At 38.7% G+C, this 22,368-nt stretch overlaps 1 protein-coding gene across 2 annotated transcripts in view; it reads right to left on the reverse strand.

Moving 5' to 3' along the window:
* The window catches only part of PJA2 (praja ring finger ubiquitin ligase 2), a 73,332-nt gene that overhangs the window by 40,444 nt on the left and 10,520 nt on the right, over positions 1 to 22,368 (reverse strand). For both annotated transcript variants that reach the window (XM_054809468.1, XM_054809470.1), the window contains exons 2-3: positions 5,417 to 5,546; positions 3,810 to 4,061 (exon numbers count right to left, since the gene is read on the reverse strand). In XM_054809468.1, the coding sequence (XP_054665443.1) occupies positions 3,810 to 3,840 (31 nt within the window). In that variant the 5' untranslated portion in view covers positions 3,841 to 4,061; positions 5,417 to 5,546. The remainder of the gene's footprint in view (positions 1 to 3,809; positions 4,062 to 5,416; positions 5,547 to 22,368) is intronic.

A 22,368-nucleotide genomic window follows, 5' to 3' on the forward strand; every position in this document is an offset into this window, starting at 1 on the left:
TTTCAGTTGGAAGGGACCTACAACGACCATCTAGTCCAACTGCCTGACCACTTCAGGGCCTGACCAAAAGTTAAAGCATTTTATTAAGGGCATTGTCCAAATCCCGCCTAAACACTGACAAGCTTGGGGCATTGACCACCTCTCTAGGAAGCCTGTTTCAGTGTTATTCTAGAGGGGAACTTACAGCATGTGTATACTCTGTATTAATGATTCAGTCATATACCTATTACCCAGGCCTCCTAAAATACCTTTTGCTACGGGTTAGCAAAAACTGAGCTCTGCAGGATAACTCAGAGTAGTGAATGAAAGCCTAACTACCAAGAAATTCCCAAGGCAACCAAAACTAATTAAAGTTTCATTAAAGAGACTCTACTTGTATTTATATCTCATAATAATGTACCAAGATGTACACAAGCTATAAAGTATGAACAAAGTACTGCCTGCAATCTTTCTATGTCCTAAAGTATTCCCTAAATAAAAACAATTTATAACTTAAATTCCTAGCAAGGTCTCTGATTAATTCAATTCATTCAGCAGTGATACATTGAATTAAAGCTTAGATCCTTCTGAACAGCTCTGTATTAAAAAAAACCCAAACACAACCACCCCACCCCCACCACCACCACCCCCAAAACGCCATGAAATTCCACAAAAGCTACTATATGAACAGGTACTGTACTAGTTATAGCTACAGACCTGAGACTCTCCTAATCAATATACAGACATAATTCCTGTTTATTCATCAACCCAGCACACACTAGGATTAAAACTCAAAAGGCTCTAGTCAGGAAAACACATTCTGTCAGGACAGCACTCAAACAGATGCATGAAGGCCTACGCACAAACAAGTCAAAGGCTGCCAGCTCCCTAGGTTCTTGTATTTCTTATGGTCATGGAAATCTCTCTCTGTACTTCCTTCTAAATTACAGCATGTTTAACCGCAAGCAGTCAACTTTTTGTGTCCTGATAAGAAGAAAACAATGTTAAAAGACAACTAATTGCTATTACACTTACTCTTCATCTACTGTAGCGTTTACATCTGTTGCTTTGAACTTGCTACATCCTAGGCATGCCACACACTATAAAACCAGGCATGAAAGATCTAACAAACAGATAAAAGCTTGTAACTGGGCAAGACTGATCCCCACTACCAAATTTCTCAGGTGTGTCAGTGTGATATTGTAACATAGTAAAATGGTGACACTGCATCCTGTAAGCACACCAAGAGAAACGAATACTGTCACAATGACTGATTAGGTTTGCCAGCTGAAAAAAAATGAAGCAATACTAGGATTAATTTTTAAATATATAGCAAAATGTTTTGGTCACTAGTTTCAAGAGTTTGCCCTTTTGGCCATTTATAGTAAGCTGACCAGCTTAATTGGAAAGGCCTAAAAATTGTTCTAAAATGGTTAATTTTGCTCCTCAGCATATAAATACAAAATATTTCTGATACCAAAGCCCAGAGTAGCTGAAGTAATTCTGTCAGTGTTCTCTGGAGGTGGTTGAAGTACAGTGTGTGTCTATGCACGTGTGTTACATCTCTAAAATTGGTACAAACTCCAATTTGTCAGGGCTGTGAGTGTGAACCCCTTGTGGTGTGTAGTTGGCAGTGAAGGAGTTCAGCTGGCTGAGCCCAAGGTGGGCTCCTTCACCGGTGCAGTGAAGAAAGCTGGAAGCAAGGACTTGTCCCTCCTTTCCCCCAGGGGCCATTTCCAGCTGTGGCTTTACCACTGGCACCACACCTGTGCAACAGCTGGTCTGCACCCAGTCCTGGACCTCCCCAAGTCTGGTCCAGACCCACCGGCTGGGCTTCCCAGCTCAGCCTTGCACCTGCCCCAGCACTATGGCCTTGCAAGGGCATTGCTGGGCTGTGTCTGACCATGATCATCATCTATGGCCCCGATCCTGACTACTGCAACGCTGTCACCAAGGCCACTGCGCCCATCTGACTTGCTGTCACACTTGGCTCCCAGCTCGCCTTCCTTGGAGAGCAGCCAGGCCTCGCTGTGCCCTGATGCAATTTTGATACATTTTTTTTGGCAAAAATAAACAATTTCAGAGTTTAAGGCTGGCAATTGTTTGTTTCTCAAGAGAGGGATCTCAAAACTTTAGAGGTAAATAATGAGTTTAATGTGTTAGAAGACAGGTAAGTTAAGAGGTCTGCTGCGTTATCATTCTTGGTATGATTAAATTAAAAAATAAATCTTGGACTAGTCAAAGATAAAGTGCCAAAGTTTTGGAAAGCTCCTCAAAAGCTCAATAAAATTGTCTTCTGAATTTGCACAGTGCAAGGTTTTCTGCTGCTCTGAGAAGATAAAGATTACCATTCCCAAGCTCAGAGAAGATGAAGATTACCTTTCTTGAGCAGCTGTAATGGAAAACACACCTGTGTCTCAGGATCTCCAGGCCACAGCCTGGCATTTTAGCTGAAACCATCATGGAAGGGGATTGTCTTATCCTATTGGTGATCTGGCAGATGTATTTATACGTATTGAACCAAATTCTGCTTTCAGGCGCAGAGATGCAGGTTCCAAAACAGACAATGCTGATACATTTTTACTTCTGACTGCATTTTTTGGCAAAGACAGTATGATACTGTATTCGTGTAACTGTCAGTAAAGTTTGGGCTACTGTATTTTTTTTCCCAGTTCCAAATTATTTTTTAAGCCTTTTTATTGACACTCTTAAGTACACAACTGCTCAAGACACTCCTTTCTCCCTCTTGAAATAATGAAAAATCTGACTTGAGAGAAGGCAGATCTAATGCGTTAAGGCAGTCTTTCATTTAGTAGGTGCTATGGGTAAAGACTTGATCCTGAACTGGGAAAAACTGTATGAGTTGTACAGACGCTGCAAGCATGTCTTTCAGGCTCTTGTATGTAATAGTGGTTCAGAAATTACTACAAAAACCCTATTATTTTTAAAACTACCTGCTTTCTGTGAGGATGTATGTATTTGTGTCACCAGAGGACTGATTTTTTTAATATTTTTTTTTCTTGATAGAGTGAAGTAAGCTTTTTTCTGTCTTCAGCAACTGAGGTTAGAGAATCCCTAGCCAGTACAGTGACACCACTCTGCTTTGAATCTATTTTTCACTGTTTCAGCATTTTTCCCTTACTGAATCTGGGTACTGTAAAGAACTTTTTAAGTATGTCAACAGTCATATGTACCAAAATAGGTCCTGGCTTAACAAAGGCGGATAAGCCTATTTTAGATTAAAATAACACCAATGGCGACCTTACCTGTAGATACAGTGGTTAAGATTTTCAAACAGGCTTAAGATAGGCATGCCAGTGCCTTCACCACTAAAATAGGTAGCTTACGTTTAATAGATTCTGGTCTGTCATACCTTCTAGTGTGCAGTTGTTCTCAAATTCAAGACTGTCTCAAATCTTTACAAGTTGCTCTATGCAGGCAGTGCTATAGCGAGTCTTCATGTGGATGGCTAACGAGGAATTCAGATGTCTCCCTATGGATACCTGTCCTGTAATTATGTAGCCTCTGCTCGTACCACCCTAGAGAAACTAGAACAACTGCCTAACACTGATAACATCGCTGCACAGAAAATACCACTTGGTCCTCCCTCCTTAACACTGCATAGCAGAAATGTGTTGGATACCCCAGCTGAAGTTACAAAGTCTGAGCTCGTTTTGGAAAAAGATATTTTTATCCCTTTAATTAAAATAAGTCTAAGAAAGGCAAATATGGTTGTAATGAAAACTAATTTATGAAAATGGTAAAAGCTGACAGTTCTCAGATACAGCTTCATCAAAAAGTTAAGTGATCCAAAAATTGATGCCACCTACCTATTAGAAAGTTAAAATACTCAAATTCCATGGTTAAATATGTCACATCCGCAGTTTGGTTTCCTAATTAATCCAATCATTTGTCTGTCTGCCTCAGTTTCTACATGTTTCAAAGGCAGTGAGTAGGACAGATTTCACTGTGAAAACAGCAGCACAGTCTACTCCATGTGGAATAACTCCCATGTTTGTTCAGCGTCAGCTCTTTCATCTACAGGAGACCAGACTCGTCAGTTCTTCTCTTCATAGAACAACCTATTTAAAAATGATACAAACAACATAATTAACAGAGGGGCTGAAAATTCAGAATGTAAACTTTCCAAATTAAATAGGATGGCATAATTCATTTGCTAGAGATCGATTTTTCACCAAGCAGAATCTGTCTAGGAGTTACTGTAGGAATTACCTTGCTACTTATCTTCATTCTGTTTCAGTAACAGCACCTGTAAAATTTTATTGACGTAACTAGCAAACCAGATGGCGATTTTGCTAAATCTTGGAGAAAAAAAGTGATTGATTTTTATACAGCCATTGTGTGGGACAACTTGAAAATATTAAACTGGATATACATATTGACCTACTTCCAATCAAGCCACCTTGTTATGTTTGTTGCTAATCTACTGTACTATTGATTGCTAGATACTTCCCTATCCTTCAGAAACTGCTGGCTGTGTTCATATCTGTTATGTGTAAAACAACAGGAGATCGTTGGCAGAATCTGAAAGTTCAGCGTAACTTCTGCAACCCTCGCAGATCATACTGCGAAAGCCAAGTCTATTTTGTTTATTCTATTACACGCTTCAAGCTAATTTGTTTCCTGGCAAAGAAAGTGGAATATATACACAGTCTGAATTTTCTTTATTTATTGAGTTCATAATCTTCCCTGGCCAGTCAGATTGCTTATTCAAACTTAGCCAGTTAATAAAACATGGTTTTCTCACTTAAAACAATTGCTGTAGCATGCAAAACTATGCTTAACTTTCTTTATCTTACTTTTACTGTTCCTGTACACTTTCAAATAAAATGTGTTAATTTTCCCAATAACAGTATTTTAATGTATCATCCAGAAAATAAACAGTGAAAGAGCATTTTCACTGCAGCAATGGCTCATCTAATTTCAAAGGAGAAAAGTCTACCAACAAGTATTCTACCTTTATAAGCATGTAAGTTCAGGTATGTTCCACCTACCACGTATACAGGAATGGGAAAGTTACTAGTCAGCTCTGATTAAGAAGCTGCACCACAGGACAGATTTGAAGAGACAGCATTCAGTCCTGTGTGCCCCAGAGATAACATTAAGGAATGAGATCCAATACTACTCTCCATACATAAATCAGAATAGAAAATAAATATGGTGGTACTAGTCTGGCTATCTGCCTTCAGAAAAAGGCTTTAGGGAGAAACTAACCAACAAATCACACAGAAGGCTGGCTTGCAGAATTTCCCAAGTCTTATCTCTTATGTTAAAATAAATCACGGAAAATATTGCAACATTATTACATGTAGATAATTTATAGATTTTTAGAACGTCAATGTTCAAAATGAACATAGAAAAAATAAAGCCCACTATTACAAAGAGAGTTAGAATAAAATAAAATTATGTCTCTCACAACATTTGCAGATCTCAACAATTACATTTGGAGTGTCATTCACTCGAGCAGAAGTTCCTGAAAGAAACCCTGGTGATCTGCTCCCTCTGCAGAAACTCTCTGTAAATCCTTCCAGCAATACCTCATACAGCTAAAAAAAAAAAAAAAAAACCAAACAAAAAAAGTGAGTGAAGATTCTGAATGGTTTGCAAGCCAATGTATATTTCCTGCTTTTAGGGGTTTTATTATACAAAATTTTAAAATTATACTTATTCTTTTGAAACAGAAAAAAGTTAAATGCTGCTTTCAAAAATGAAATTTCAGTTTCACCTTACAAGGTCATCACCTTATCTATTAATGTCTAAATGGATTTTTTCCTTTATGGAGACATTTCTGCAAAGGTGTTCATTCTGAAAAACTGGTATTTTTAATATAATTTGCAAGCATCTCTGGCCTGAAAACATATACAGACCTTGAGCACTTCCTTAGCCTGTATGAATATGCAGACATCATAGCACATGAATATTTATTATCTATTATTATCTGGTTTATTTTTTCTATTTTTTGAGACAAAACAAAACACAAATATTTATCCTAACCTTGAAGAGCTCACAGTGTAAAGATACAGAGCCAAGGGAAAAGAATTCTCACAGTACAAGAGAATAATGTTGGCTGGTGACTGGCCATATACGCTTAGTATGAAGTTTTAGAAATGGAAGTATGTTTTTCAAAGAATTCAGTATGCAAGGTATTCCTACAACTTGTCACTAATGGTCAGCTAGCCTCCTGCTGACTTCAGTTCAAATTGCAGCCAGTTATTATGCTGAAAGACTATCCCCCCCCACTTGCTCTGTAGAGGATCAAGGGGTGAATTGCATTGCTGTCTAATGGGCCTGTTAGTCAGCTATGTCAAGGTTTCCAGCAGAGTCTCCATATGCACTTTACCCCTGTCATTTACAAGAAGGAAAGCTAATACTAAAGGATAAGTCTCTCACACAGCCTACAGGTTATCACAATGCTCCAAAGCATCCAGCTATTAAATTAGACAAAACTGGGAGGTTTTGGTCAAAGATGAAGATGCTCAGTAGCAGATCGAGGCCTTAGGACTTGAGCTGCAGAGGTGTGGGAGCAACATCAGGTGGCTGCCCTCAAAATCAATTCTCAGAGGGAGCAGCTGTAGTCAATGTAAAACACTCTACATCTTCAGCTCCAGAAGAAAACCACCACATCTGGACAGCTTCACACAGATCCAGCTTCGTGAGGCTGACTGGTGGGCAGAGCTGTAGGTCACAGGAGAAGGCGAGCCAACCCTTGCTGAGCTCCCAGCTGCTGTGCCTGCAGCGAGCACCTGAGTGGGAGAATTTACAACCAGCTTTGGTGCCTCAACCTTGTGCTGCAGCCATTTTCAGGGATGTTTTTTCCCCTCAAAGCTTTGTCCTGTTGTGTACTCCTGAAACCCCAGCCCCAGAGACCTGCCAGAGCCCCAAACGGGGACAGGCGGCCTTTGTGCTGGGCCGATGAGGTGGCCAAGCTCAGGCACCCAAGATCCCAGCTGCGGTAGGGACGTGTTTCACCTAGTGAGGGACATTCAGTGAGGAAAGGAAAAGACTCCCCTGGGAATGCAGACAGCAGCTTTACACCTGTAGTTAACCAACTTAATTGACCAAAGGTAAGGGCAGGTTCCCGCTTCCCCTCGGCTCCTTCACGCCCCCGCCCCGTCGGCCAGCAGGTGGCGCCGCGACGCTGCTGTGCGGCCGGAGCGCGCGAACCCCTCCTCATCCCCCGCGGCGCCGCCTGTGGGGCGCCCGGCGACGGAGCCGGGGGGGGCGGTGCGGGCAAGGTTGTCCCGGCCTGCTGCTGTACCTTGGGAGGGAGGGAGAGGGGGGAACTCATCTTCACTCCGGCCAGCGCGGCGGGAAGCACCGACGGCGGTCTTGTCTCGCCGGAAAGCCCTGGGACGCTCCTCGGCAACGGGGGTGCGGGGGGCGCCACGTTGTGAGGGCGGCCGGGCCAGACTGGGCCAGGGGTGCCCTGTGCCTGGCGAGGGCTTGGGGGAGCTCGCGCCCCTCCGCCGGCACGCGGAAAAACCTCAGTGCCCCTCCGTGCAGCGCGTTTGGTACCGGCAGCGTTTCCTAAAGGAGGCTTTCTAAAAGAAGCAGAACTCTTGTTAGTAGGAAAGAGAAGAGAGAAAGAGGCTAAAATTCAGGAATTCTGAAGTACTTGGGTAATTATAAATAAAAGGATTTCATTTTCTTTTATAAGGAGCCATTAACTTGTAAACTGTATCACTTCCTTCTTGCAGTAGTGAAATTTTCCCTTGCTATAATGCAATCCCTGCTGTGTTTTTGGAAGTACTGATTCTGATACAATGCCAGGAAAAATAAGCTATTAATGAAGAATGTTCTGTCCCTGGGCTTCACCGGCAAAGGACATGATGTCCAGGGACACTTTATACACAAGTAGAAAAGCAACGAAAGGTGTAGGGAGGCTCTGGCAGCTGTGCAGGGCTTACATGCGTTTCTGTGAACTTGGTGCTGTGGTATGATGATTATTTTTTATAGGCTTATTTACCATTGTAATTTCTTCAGGGGTAGGATTTGGGAGTTATAATTTAGTCCATATTTTTCAGAATGTGGAAAGTATCCAAAGCATTATGATACAAACAGCTTAATATGCTGCGATTTCATGACACTGCAGTGATTTAGCTGCCTTTTTTTTGTCCAGAGAGGATAGGAATACCATATCAGACAGCTGACTCATGTGCTACGTCACAGCATAAAGAGGATTACACATACAGATTAAAGCTCTTAATGTACCACAGAAATATCTAAGACAAGAAGTTTATATCAGAATTAGAGCTGCTATTGAAGAACTGTGTGTTTGGATAATTCTGTGACTATCATAGGGATCACATCCACAGCAACTGAAACACAACACGGAGAGGAAGTCTGTGAAGTGTTTGGCTGTATGGGTATGTGCATTGCTGAGCTAGTAAAGGCAGTAACAATAGTGCATGATGTCATTCTGTATCTCTAAGGCCTTTGTGATAATCCACCACTGTAGTTGCTGTGGGAGCTGGACATATGGTTAAAACACATAAAGGCAGCAGTCCATAAGGTCCACAGACATACGGCTGACAGGCCAAAAAGTTTATATGCCGAGAAGTCTGCAAAGTAGGAGGCTGGAAATAAGTATCTGGTGTATCCAAGAAGGGAGAAGGGCTCTTTTGGAGAGACTGGTGAGGAGTTTATGTCAAAAATATTTCTGTCTGGTGTTTTTTTTTAATGCAGAGCAAAGTTTGTATTATAATTCTTCACCTCAGTAAATGTCATTAAAGCAACAACACAACTTCAATCTTCTAAAAAGTCAGAGCATGCTAGAAATCGTTTGTGTGTTGGTAGGACTTTAACTCTTCCTTATACCAGTGAATACTTACACTGTTTCTAGCTTTCTGACTTACTGACATCTAGATATGCTAAAGCATTTCACTTAGCAGGATGCAAGCACATGGTGAAAACATCTGTATTCAGAAGTATGGAGGCTACTGTGTAAAATGGGAATACACACACTAGCATTAGTTATTATTTCAGAAAATTTTTAACTCCACTACTCTGTTTCAATGCTCAAAATATATTTTTAAACTAGAGATAGGTTGTTAAACCCCAAGGTTGTTAAGTAATACTGGCATCTGATTAATGGTCATTCTTTCAGTTACCCGTTAGCAATTAGCTGTGGGTAGCTAGCAAAATTTACTTAGTTTGTACTGCTGGCCTCATTTGGAAATAACACCAGAAAATGCTAAAGATGCTGTGTTACAACAGTAAGGAGGATTCTGAGGAGACTGCTGCCTGCTTACTTCTCTCAGAGCAACGGAGTCCTGGATCCCAAACTATGTTTCTTTTGCCAGTTAGCCCATGTTTCTGTTAGAGTGCACTGTCCAACAGTGTTGAAATCTTCCAGCCTGTTTGTCTTTGCATTCCCTTTAATTCCCTTTTGCTGTCCTTGTAACTCCTCTGTCGTCTTCTTACCTGCAGAACTCTGCAACCGATCTTACCACTTGGACTAAGAATAGAAACAGGTCACCTTGAAATGACTCCTCAGCTCTTTAAGAATCCAATTCAAAACCACCTCTTTCTTTTAAAAATCTATGCAGATTTTCTGCAGTTTAACTCGGATATAGCCCCTAACTTGTCTCTCCACCATCACTTCCTGCTTCCTTCCTTTTTTCCTTTGCAGCCTGTGCAAGCTGCTAATGTCAACATTTTCTTCTCTGTGTTTCCTGCCATCTGTATCTTGCTAACTTCCCCACTTCTTTCAAACTGCCTTGTACGCCACATCTTCTTCTCCTGTTTCACTGCCACTGATTGCTCTTTCTCCCCCAATTCCATCTGATAGAATTTATTCACTAAATTATATTTTATATAATTTCTGCAATATATACCTTATACTGACTTTCATTACTATATTCAGTGTGGAGTGATTTCTCCTTACAGATGATAAACAGAGAGAGAGGCAAAGCATGTTAATCACAAGCAGCCAGGGCTTTGTGGCTGAGGAACGGTTTACCAAAGTGGCTGATAGATGTCTCTGCACTGTACTCTGTTTATTTCATACTTATCAAAGCTCTCCCATACCATCCACATCTTCCAAAAGTTGACTGGTCTTGTTACTGGAAGCAGGGGTCAGGTAACAGCTATGGACACCATTTCAAAGGTCATACTTTACAGTCTGTGAATTACTGCTGTGAGTAAGGGAAAAATGGGTAGAAGTTATCATGAGTCAAGAAGGGCACAGAGTTCTGTTCCTAATTTCCCCATGGGTGTTTAGTCTCCAGTTCTTCTCTTGACCAAACATCCCAACTAGGATTGTGTCCACTCAGGATAACACAGAGATCCTTCAAGGTTAAATTATTTTCTGAGCATTTTAGCGAGGAACAAAATGAAACAGAATGACTTTCCTGGAAACGGAAAACCACTTTACAAGAATACTATTTGAAATAAAATAGCAGTGTAAGTTATGCTTTTCCTATATTTTTTTGTGATACTTTATGCTACATAGTTTCCTAATCTTAGATGCAGTGCTGTCTTTGAAAGAAAGCACACCAGCAGCAGTTATTGCATGTGTTTTGCTACAGATTTAGTCGTAAGTAATTCTTGGTTCCCAAAACATTAAAAAGTCTTTTCTTACATCTATACTCCTTTCATCATGCAAATACCCTTCTACTGGTATAGTTACAGTTAATTCCCTCTGAATAATACTGCTATATTCAGGAATAGTGGCACGACACTCAAGCTAATAGGCTATCCATATTCTTGGCTTCACAAAAACATGAGGAATGATAGATTTTTACAGCTGTTGCTGATGGCATCATTTCTGCAAAGTGAACATTGTATCTTTTAATATTGTGAGGGTTTTTAATGGGACTTGTTTCATGACTTCATATTTGGTTTCTTAAATAAGTTGTGCTTGCATTATAGGTACACACTGAAGAGAGAGAAGTGATGAAAAAGGCATTATCTACAATTTGCTGCTGGAAAGGAGTATCTTGGTTTTGGTGTTCATATATGTCAATAGTGATGTCCTTGTGACCCAGCACTGTTTTCACTGATTTCACTGCAGGGAATTACTACAGAATTTTAAGGAGCATGTGTGAAACGTGTTATGTTTACCAGAAATAGAACGGCAATTTTTTTAAACTGACAACAAATGCAAACTTTACCTTGTCCCTAATCTGCTGTAAATCTTAGTTATATGAAGATTCATAGGTCACATTTCTAATAAATGAAAAATTTCTTGGGAAAGGTTTAATTTAATCAAGTAAAGGAGCTGGATGATGGCCTTGCAAAATAGTTTCAAAAGGATTATTTCCCTTTGGTTTTCATGAAGATTATGCAAATTGCAAAATACGTAGAACCTAGCCAAAAGAATCTATAAAACACATGGAGTACTGTCATCATTTGAGCTACACACAGAAAGAGGTGTGCATAGGTGGGCAAGCACTATTTAGGCCCTCAGAAAATATGAGGGAAAGGGTAATAATAACACTTGAAATTTAGACTTTTTACTACTTTCACACAGATGTGCAAGAAGATAAGATGATGCCCCAAGGTGGGAGATTTCTTTGTTAATTTTATTTATGTGTACCTTTCATACCAGTCTGTCATCTAATCAGCATACTCCAAAAATCTGTAGGAATGACACTTGGAGAGCAAATTGTTTGTCTCTCAAATGATACTTATTTTGTTACACCATCTAGTCAGCTTGCAGGTACATTGTGAAGTACATTTCTGATATATAACCAAATTGAATGCGTTGAAAAGGAAAAAAAAAAATTTTTTTAACGTCTGTAAACAAAATGACTTTATAACCTTGCTATATGTAAAAGTTTATATGAACTTAAAGGTGTGCTTTTGCTGTGATGTGTTACAGAGGTGCCCTGACTGGCTTTGTATGAGCCAGCTTGGGTATCTGCAACAAGGTGGCTAAAGCCAAACTTCATATGGTTAACTTTCCCTTCAGGAAGACTGTTTAAATTTGACTATGGTACACTAAACTGTTCCCTTAGTCAAAGGAGAATTTTTTTTAACTATATTTTTTCTCCTTAAGCCATTTGTTGCAGGAGTTCTCGTGTTTTCTTTTGAAGCAACTGATACTATGGTCAGAGCATTGCAGTTCAAGTGAAAAAGAACCATTTCAAATTTTAATGCATACAGAGAACATTTGACTTTGTTATCATGCAACCCGGGATATGGAAAAAAGAGTGTTGAAGAGAAGCAGGAACTGTTCAGAGAGGTCAAATGTCATGTAAGAACTCTGACAAAATAGTATTTTATATAGTTCCTTCATGTCTTGCTTCTTACCTTTCTCAGTAATTATAAATAAAGTACTGCACTGGATCTTGTTTTAAAATAATCCTTCAGAAACGAAACACAATTATTCCATCTGGTATATTGCAAGCACTTTAGAAAAAGTGATGCAAATTGTAATGTATCTCAAAAAAAGTATGTAAATTACACATAAGCACATACGCATGCAAATGCTAGCCCATATCCCAAACAAGCTTATTCAGCACCCCAGCTGTCAGTGTGACAATGGTTAAAACTCACATTAAACAAGGAACTTCATTTTTGAAAAATGTTCTCTAGTTGAACTGTTCTGTCCTACCCCTATGCTTCACAGCAGGACTTCTCTCTGGGATTTTCCTCTGCCCTATTATCTAGTTTCTCTTATATAAGAAGAAAAAGTAAATAAATCTTCATTTGCTCCCTCAAAGATGAGTTGTAGAAATAGAATGACCTTCCAAAGCAATATTACCCTGTCCAAACCCAGTATAAAATGGAGCAAAATTTAAACCTATTCAAAATTATGTGTTTTGCAACCTGGCCCAGTAAGCCCGCCAGGCACTGATGCTGACCTGGGAAGGACTGTGTTCATGCAGGATCACCGTAAGGAGCCTTACAGCTTTCTGCTTTACCTGGGTAGATAGTAGAATTTCTGTGCATTTAGATGTGAGGCGGTAACTGAAAATCCCTGGCTACATTTCTAATTTTTTGCTGAATGGGTCAGATTTTCACTTGATGTTGTTGCTGTAGTCTGCATTTCCAGTAATAAAGGCCAAAAAAAAAAAAAAAAAAAAAGAGAATGGTGTATTCTGGCAGAGGAACAGGAAAACGACAGAAACAATACTGAATTTGCACTGCTTACAGCAGAATGTTTCAGCAATATTCACAAACATTCACACCCAAGTGACTGTAGCATTTCTTTTCACCTTTGGCTTTCCTCAATTGCTGCAAGGGATCTCTCCTGGAATTTCCATTATCCACTTATCCTCTACACTTGGATTGCCTGTCAGCTGCCACCGCCTCCGTAGTACATTTAAGGGAGAAATTTGACATTTGAACTAATAGCTATGGTTTCAGGCAATCTGCTTTGTTCTTGGTCTAAAGGAGCCACAAATTAAGATTGCTTTGCAGCATCTGGATAAGCATTGTCTTTCCTGTATATGGAACATCCATCTTTACTCTGTCCATATTTACTGGTTGCTAAACACATTGCAAATTTGCATAGATTAGGTGAGTCGATAGAAGACAGATTATACTTTCAGTTTGGGGAAAATCTTTTACTTTCCTCATCTGCTTGAGGATTGCTGTCTTATGCTTTGTACCCATCTCTTTTCCCTACCATACACACCCTTTATTTTTGCACAGATTAGTATCTTGAAACAATTCAGCTGATGGGTGTTTCCCTATAACAAATTCTGGGTCTGAGTGTTTCTAACTTTTAAGATCTGTTTATATCCAAGTATGGTGTATGCATCACTGAGAAGAACAAACTAGATTAGCAGTAAAATGTCATATAATACTCCCACGATGGGTTTAAAATTGGTACCAATGAGAAAGGAATTAGGTACCTCATTTTGATCTTTCATTGAAAAACACATGGACAGTCTATTAACTGTGTGTTACACCATATAGTTTAGCAAGCAAATAGTGGTGTTCCTTAAATCATTGCAGGATGTGAGAGTTTTTATGGTGCTAAAAAAAAAAAAAAGGATAAAAAGGTACCTGGAGTCTTTGGTTTATATTGCACCCAGTGCTCTATAGAGAATAAGGCATTGGTTTAAGTAACATGGAGCAGAAAATGGGGAGGCAAGCATCTTCTAAGAATGCTTTGATACCAGGGTGATATCAAGCATGAATTTCAGTAAGTGTTTCTTCTCTCCTGACGCTAACCTTTGAATCTACAGCCCTCATACCTATTGCTAGGAGGAAATGACTAGAAGATGAATACTTTTAAAATTTTGTTGTTCCTCTTTTCCAGTGCTTGCTGATATATTTCCACTCTTAATTTCTGTAAATGTGCCGTCCTTATCTTAAAACTAATGATACTCGCTACATAAACAAGAGTTATAGCCAGTTGAAACCTCAGAAACTATGCCATTACAGGAGACAGGAAACTTAGTATTTTGGTGGATTCAGACTTAGAAGTCTGAACACTTATGGGAGAATTAGACTCCCAGCAGACATACATTAATGAATTAAACTATAGTCATTGAACCATCTGACCTGACAAGCCTAATTCTCTATTTGGTCTTTTCTGTTGGTCTGGTCATTCATGTCTTTGATATCAAGTCTGGATTTCTGTAACCTGGTTTTCAGAAGGTCCTCTTCCTGTGAGCAATGCATGTGATACTCTTCGGAGCATTTTGACAAAGAATGTAAGGTACATCAAGCAATTTCAGGTGAAATAGCGTGCTGTTTAATATTAATGTGTTTACTCTGTACCAGATTTACACAACTCCTGGGTCTACTCTGAAATTTACTTGAATGAATAGTTGATAAAAGAAGTAATCTCTTACGTGAACACAGTCCAGAATATCAAGTAGGGAAACAGAAGTTTTATTTCACTAGGGTTTATCCAGATTGGTCTACATTTTATACTCAAGATTATTAAGGATTATTCAGGGAGTTATCATCATTGTATTTCATGCTAGTAACAAGCTTAATCTGGAAAGACTTGGAAAAATGCACTCATCATTTCCATACCTACCTTGTTGTCCTTAATTTGTATTGCAGCCATTAGGTAAGTCTTAGACAGTATAAAAACTGAAATGACATCAACTCATCATATGGAACAACATGCATCAAAATGTGTCATGAAGATAATTCATTACATTTTACAGGGTAGCAAAACTCACCAAGGGGGTGGGGGTGTGTGCGTGTTTATGTGTGCAATCTGCCGAAGCTGAAAAAAACAACTGCTTGGTGAGCGTTTCTTCCTTTGTACCAGCTTACCCACTGAGCTGGTAATTATTCTTGCTTTTTATCTAATCATTATAAGACAGAAAACAATCTTTTTTCCTGCTTTCCTCCTTCACAAACCACACATAAGAAAGTCTCTGTATTCTGAACCCATTTTTAATTTTCCCCTGTCCTTCACAATTAATTTTAAATGTTTTAAATTATATACACAGTGATGAATGCTCTTCAAATAATAACAGTGTCTTTATAAGACAGTTCTACTGTTCTATCCCATTCTCACAGACACAGGTCTGAGCAAAAATCCCTGGAAGGTAAACAAAAATCATGTGTGTTCAATCAAAGCGTGTCAGAATATTCAGGAAGGCATTAAAGAAGAAATAGCTAATCCCTGACTTCCCTTAAATGAAGAAAGTTGATTATACAAATAACACCAAAAAGCAATAATCACAACTCATTTTAGATTCATAACTGTGAGACATTTAATAAAATACGATTTTATAATCACAAAGCTTGCATTTCAAGAAAGCCTAAATCCCATTGAGAGACTGAAATCCTATTTAGAGAGACTAAATGTCATTGAATTTCTCTTTTTAAATTATATTTCTGGAGTCATTCAGTATGGGCATTATTTATTTATAAATAATCTTGAGTATACAAACTTAATGTAACTTTGTGGTGGAATATGTATACCTGAATGAAATTAATATATTACATATTCTTTAAAAAAAAAAAAAGGCAGTTTCTTTGTTCTATATCTATACAGTACTACCAGCACCCCCAAGCTCATTACACAAACATAGTAACAACAGTAGCAGCACCATTAATATAGTATTCCATGAGGTAAATTGTATTTCTTAGAAATATCTTATATTTTGTAAAGTATCATATACTGAAAAGATAAAATGTATTAGACAAAGGCTTTAGTAGTAGTAGTAGTTGTAGTTGTGTATATTCCTATATTAGAATTAGAATGCAACAGATTGTCATTCCATTTAAATGGAAAAATGCAGAAAAAACAGAAAATAACACAAAATATATTCTGTCAATTTATAAAACAACCCAGAATAAAAATTATGATTGTAGTTCACAATATTATGAATTTGAGCGATCCTGTTCTGAAAACGTTGATTCAAGATGTTGTCTTAGATGTCCATGCTTGTAGAATGTATTAATTTTTGGTTTCTCCTTGTAGTAAACCCAGAATGGCATAAAAGTCATGTGGCGTATTAAGAGTCTGATAACAATCAATACAGAGAAGTGAAATGAGAGAAAGAGAAATGTTCAGGAAAAGACAGAGAGGGGGAGAAGAAGAAAAGGAGGAAAGAGAAAAAGCAAAAGAGAGAGAAAGTTAGAATGACATATGTATAGTAAAGAAAGAAAGCAAAGCCAACCCACCAATATTTACAGTAAAGATTTCTGTCTGAAGTTACTTCCAGACTATTTCGGTCAGTAATGTGTTATCCTTCTTATTTGACCCTTTTCTTAGGCAGCAATTGAAATCTTGCAGATTGTTACTGTCAGGATTTTAAAACATCTCTCTAGGTTTGTCCCAGAGGTTTATGTCTTACTAGTAACCAATCATTATTCCTCCCACAGAAGATTAGCATTTTTCTTTAGCTTACATAGAAATCTTACAGTCATCAAATTTGATTTATCCTATTTAAATTGTTCGTGTATGGAAGATACTGAAAAAGCATTCTCAAAGTCTGTTAATAACACTGGCACAATAATATCCTCTCCCTTTCAAATCATGCTTGAATTCATATTACTAATGTTCAAAATTTCCTTGGTACATCTAGATTAAAAGTAAATAAATTAATAATCATAATTTCAGTTTTAAAGTACAATTATGAACATTTTGTGATATATTGCATGTAAAATATATATTGAACCTGAGCAACAGAACCAAAGCCAAAATGAAATGACTCATTTAGAAATGCTGAGAAACAACAAAGCAACCAACATCCAGAAAAGAATCCAGGGAAACCACATTGCTTGAAACAAAAGGAAAACAAACTGGGTAATGGAAGGCATGCTGTGCAGAACAAGCAAATACAAACAGCATACAATAATCTACAGAAATGACTGAAATAGGATATGAAATACGAGAAAAGGATTAATGAAGCAGACAGAAAAAAGGGGTCCTGAAGTGCCTAATAATAATAATGAAAAGGAGGAAGGAAACGGAAGAACGGTATGGCTAAAGCAAATGTGTTACACTAAGCCCATCATTCTGCTGGTGTTGCTTTGACACTTCTTTAAAACAAGTGGGGTTTTGTGTAGGGGTCTAATCCGAGGCATAAGGCTAAGAAAGCAAAATCTTTGCACCCTGATACCCTTCTGGGAAAGGAATCCAAAGGGATTACTGAACTCTCATTCTGAGAGCACCCACTTTGCAGAAGTGTGGTATTTCTATATTGGCATTGTTTAAACTGCTTTCTATTGACAATGCAGTGTCATGGCGTCTTTTGACAAGACAGAAGGGTAAGAAGGAGGATGTAAAATAGTAAAGGCTGCAGATTACAGAGCTGTCAGAAGAAGTAGAGTGCCACTAGTCTGCTTTCAAGAGCAGTTTCATTTCCAAACTGACTCCTAGTAAAATGGTGTCAAGCATAATTTCTCACCAGCCCAGACTGCAGAAAAATCTGCAGAATCCAGAAAATCATCAGGTTCCAGCTCAATGATGGCTGTATAACAGGTAAGGAAGTGACTGAATAGACCCTGAAAGTTACAAGTTGTTGGTATGAAAATGATAAACTTATTAATTACAGAAACTTTAATGGCTTTAAGAAATCAAGAAGATGTACAGCAAGGATTTTGGTGGAAAAAGTAAGAATTTCAATCAATGATAAAAGAGTTACTGAATCCGCTGAAAATTTTACAGTTAAATCCCCATTTCTATGGCTCAAATAGAAAACTGTGTCCAGATAATTTAAAATAAAATTCTAACTTTTTGTTTAGCTGTTCCATAAATAAATGCTTTAAAAATAATGATGTTAGAACTGGTAGCAGTATAGATCTGCTGAGCCTATGTTTATTAACATATTGATGTAGATTGACAAAAATGCCAGCACCTTGTGATTTATCTCTTCTTAAAGAGGCGCCTTGCATGAACAGCTATCCAGAAAATGAAGATGTGAGTACTGGTAAACAGATGTTAAAATCCTGAAGACAATGAGGAAAGAAAGAGGAAGCCTTTGTTTTATTGCAGTTTTGCTACTCCGAAGGTTACTCTGAAGGAAAAACAAACCAGATGTGTCAGTTCACATGAGCATTTCAAAAGGCTAAAAGACTGTCTGACAAAAAAAAAAAGGTCAAGGTGAAGGCATCTGCTGCAAAGGTAAAAGCAGCTGTTCAGGCATGTTTGTGGGAGAAGAGCCCGTGTCTAAGGAAGAGGAACAGCATTTTGACAGCTGGAGAGTAGAGAGTTCCCGCCAGAGACCACTGTGAATGGAAGAAGTAGAACCACCTTCACAAGTTGTCAGCTTTCAGGTAGAACCACAGGAGTTTGCTTTTTTTTACCCTGTAACTGTGTCTTAGCATCACCTTTTACCCAGCCTAAGTATTTGAGACATGATCTATGATCCAGACTGGTCCCTGTCAATAATGCAGAAAACAATTCAAAGTTGTTTTCTCTTAAAAAGTGTAACTATGCAGAGGCTGCAGTGGGAACGGTTTGTTTCAACTGTAGGACTAATCTGCAGGTATCATCTTGTAACTGCACGTGCAAATAGATCACTGCATCGATCGATCCATTATCACAGACAAGTATGAGATGTGCTGCTATCACAGTTGTGCCAAACCTAAATTTCATAAGAATGAGGTCCCAAAAAAGCAGTAGGAGTCTGTGTTGCCACTATCAAAGCCAATGAAAACAGAAAATGCTGGAATGGAAAAGCTGTTCATTATTGAATGCATTAGTGGAACTAATTTCATGTTTAAATTTTTGTCAATTCATTTTAATTCTGCTTGCTTGCTAGTAATGGGGATTAAATTTATTTATAATATTTGTAACAAACTTTGAGGATCCTTTCATTCAACTTAACTATCACTTACATTCTGTGTCTTTTTTTTGTGGAAATGCAACATTTTTCACTAATATCAAACACTCCAAATGCTTTGTTACTTCAAGTAGGCACTATGTATCACTCGGCTGTTCAGTTTATAATGCAGTCTCATTACCATACTCATTATTGTGAATTATGGAAGTTGCCTGGCTGGCCTTCATTAACCATCTGGCACTTAAACACTGATTTGTGTTTATATATAACGTTAATTTACAAAAGCACCTGAACATCCACTGGAAACATGGATTTAATCTGTTTCTCAGTATTTTTGCAAGACCTTAATGATTGTTCCAAAACCTTATTTTGTTTTACCTTTATTATTTTATTTACATACATGGATAACATCACACAATTGCATGCATGCAATAACACATTTTTTTCCCCTCCTTCTACTGCCTATTCAACAAAGTGGTTGTTTTCACTGTGTTAGCCAGTGCCTGGTTTAATGAAACCTTGATCAGGATCAGCTTTTCAGACCATGCTTTTTACAAAGCAGTAGTTTTGGGCCCAACACTTTACAGCTTGGTTTTACTGCTTTAGATAACTTTCCAAATTTCTTTTATAAGTTGCTTCTGAAACATTCAGGAAAATACATGTTTAAAACTACAACAGTTCAATAATTCTATTCTAGTGCCCACAAGCCACTAGAGTCTAGTCTTAAAGGATCTGAAGGAGAAGTAATGCATGTTGGATGTAGCTCCTTTTTCCTTTTGAATTCTGTAAAATTGCTTTTCGTTCTACGTCTTGATCATTCATAATCTTCAGTGGAAACAAAATCATTTGTAATTACTGCACTATCATTATCAAATATATTAAATCATCAAGGTTTCCAAACACCCATTTTAAAACATTTCAAAGATGTCTTATAAATATTGTATTATGTAACAGCTTGAAAACTTCTGTAATGTCAGAATCAGTCTCTAAACCTCTTGGGAAATCTATTAACCTCAAATGACAATGTCTGCATCTTCACCAAAGTCTCCATCTTTCTCATTTGTATATTTCTTCAAATTATTTGCCTGAGCCTAGAGACTAGTAGTTTTTCATAAGCTTTTCCAGCTGAGCAGTTGCTTTATGTAACTCACGGCCTTGTGCTCCTGTGCCATTAAGAAAATTCACCCTAGCATTAGAAACGTATATAGTTCCTCCAGGCCAACAAAGCCCCATATGATGAAACTCAGAGATTAATCTCTTGTTCTTGAAGGTTTCCACAAAAGAGCACTGTGAGCAGGTTCTCTGTGACCAAGAAAAGTCACCGATCCATTTAACGCCTTTGCAGCACTGGCTGGTGAACCGAGATACCAGAGCCCTGTGGTAGATTTATACACCTAAAGTGGGACTTGGGGGGGGGCTGTAAGTATCTTGATCTAAAACTACAATTTTGAAAGATGATCCTAACTTGCTACCTGATCCTGGATGAAGCTAAAGGTGATATACCTGGTGCTCCCCATCACAGACCAATCCAGGACGAATCCTCAGAGCCCATTTCAGAGCACTCATGTTGCTTTGAAATGAGCCACGGTGTTTCCTTCTGTTTTCATACTCAGTTCTGTTCTCCCCCTCAAAGGATATAAACACACATTTTATGCCTTAAGAGTCTGCTGTGTGTATGCTATTGTGGTTAAAAGAGTAGGTGGGTGGGAAAGCTGCTGAAGTGGTGTCATTGTGCAGCAGAAAACAAGAGAGGGCATGTGAAACAGGTAGTTGGAGTACTTAGGTGGCAGCATAGCTTCAGGTGTCTTCTCCCAACATGAGAGATGATCCATATATTGTCATGGGTGAATGCAGAGGGTAAACTCTCAATGACACATACTCTTCTTTTCCTGAAGCCACATTTAAAAAAGAAGAGAGCCCTACTAAGAGCTTTCAAAGAAGCACTTCTGGCCTCCTGAGGAACTGATCCTAGCAGAAGGTCTCCAAAGGACAAGACTACATTTGCTTTGGTGACCTCAGCAAACCCTGTAGACCAGCTCTGGGTGGTACTCTGACCAGTATGTTGTCTGTTTGTCCCATGTTTGTCCCATGTTGTCCCATGTGCCACTCAAGTTGTTCATGCATCACATTAACTGGATTCTGTCTTCCCTTCCTGGGCCAAGCAGCTAACCCAGCTTTCACTTGACTGCGTTACTAGCAGAATGGGGGTTTCTTCTTCCCTCCTGCAAACCTTTTCTCCCTCAAACCTATGAGAGGGACATGTTTTTAGAGCAGAATGCTGTCCACCAGGAAGGAAAAGAGTGTGAAGGTACCAGCATAATAGCCTGGTTATAATGCTATGTCAAGGAGCAGTAGTATAATAGTAAATCATAGGCTTAGTATAGATGAAAATTAGGTAAATTCTATATTGTCCAGATTTAAAGCAGGTAGACTCCACTACCCTGGATTTCCCCTGCACTATGTTGTCAAGTAGATATACTGACCATTCTTCCACTGGGAACATGCAATTTATCTAGAAAGTTCCTGATTATTTTGGCCTGGGCCTACACATTAAATGAAACAGATATTCAAACACAGAGCTGACATAGCCAGATTATCAGTACTATCAGTGAGGTTGACAGTAAACTAATCTTAATATAATTAAATTGTATACTGCAGATACAAATGCTTCCTTTTATCTTGAATTACCATTGAGATGCTGCATTAGTGATCTCGGTAGTTATGCCCTATTAACTGGGATTGGGACCATTATGCGAGTATCATTATGCAAGGGTAAACGATAAGGCCTGTGAGGATCTGTGAACAAACCCTTGGTCTTCTCACGCTTGGTAAAGCTGTCTGGGACTCTGAGCACCTCAGCAAGGTATATTAACCATCCTCACCGAATTTAAATAACTGACCAGGAGTTTGTTCTTAATAAATACAAAAGGGACAAAACGTTCTACAAAATGTGTGCGAGCCTGTTCCCAGTTTGAGAATAAAGCTCTACGTGTTTTCCAGACATCGGATTGACAAAATCCAAGCCCTAATCTTTAATCTCTTTCTAGTAAAATGAAGCAAATACAGTAGAAACAATTTCTTTGTGCAGACTCCTCCTTCCTCTGAGGCATGTTCTGCAGTGCTTTCTGTCTGTACAAAGTTCCCCAGAGGCTGCTGAACAGAGGAGTGTTGCTGCCGACCCTGGGCAGAGGCAGGCAGCCCCTGCGGAGCT

This window comes from Grus americana, chromosome Z, assembly GCF_028858705.1.
Source record: "Grus americana isolate bGruAme1 chromosome Z, bGruAme1.mat, whole genome shotgun sequence".
In the NCBI taxonomy this organism is placed as follows: Eukaryota; Metazoa; Chordata; class Aves; order Gruiformes; family Gruidae; genus Grus; species Grus americana.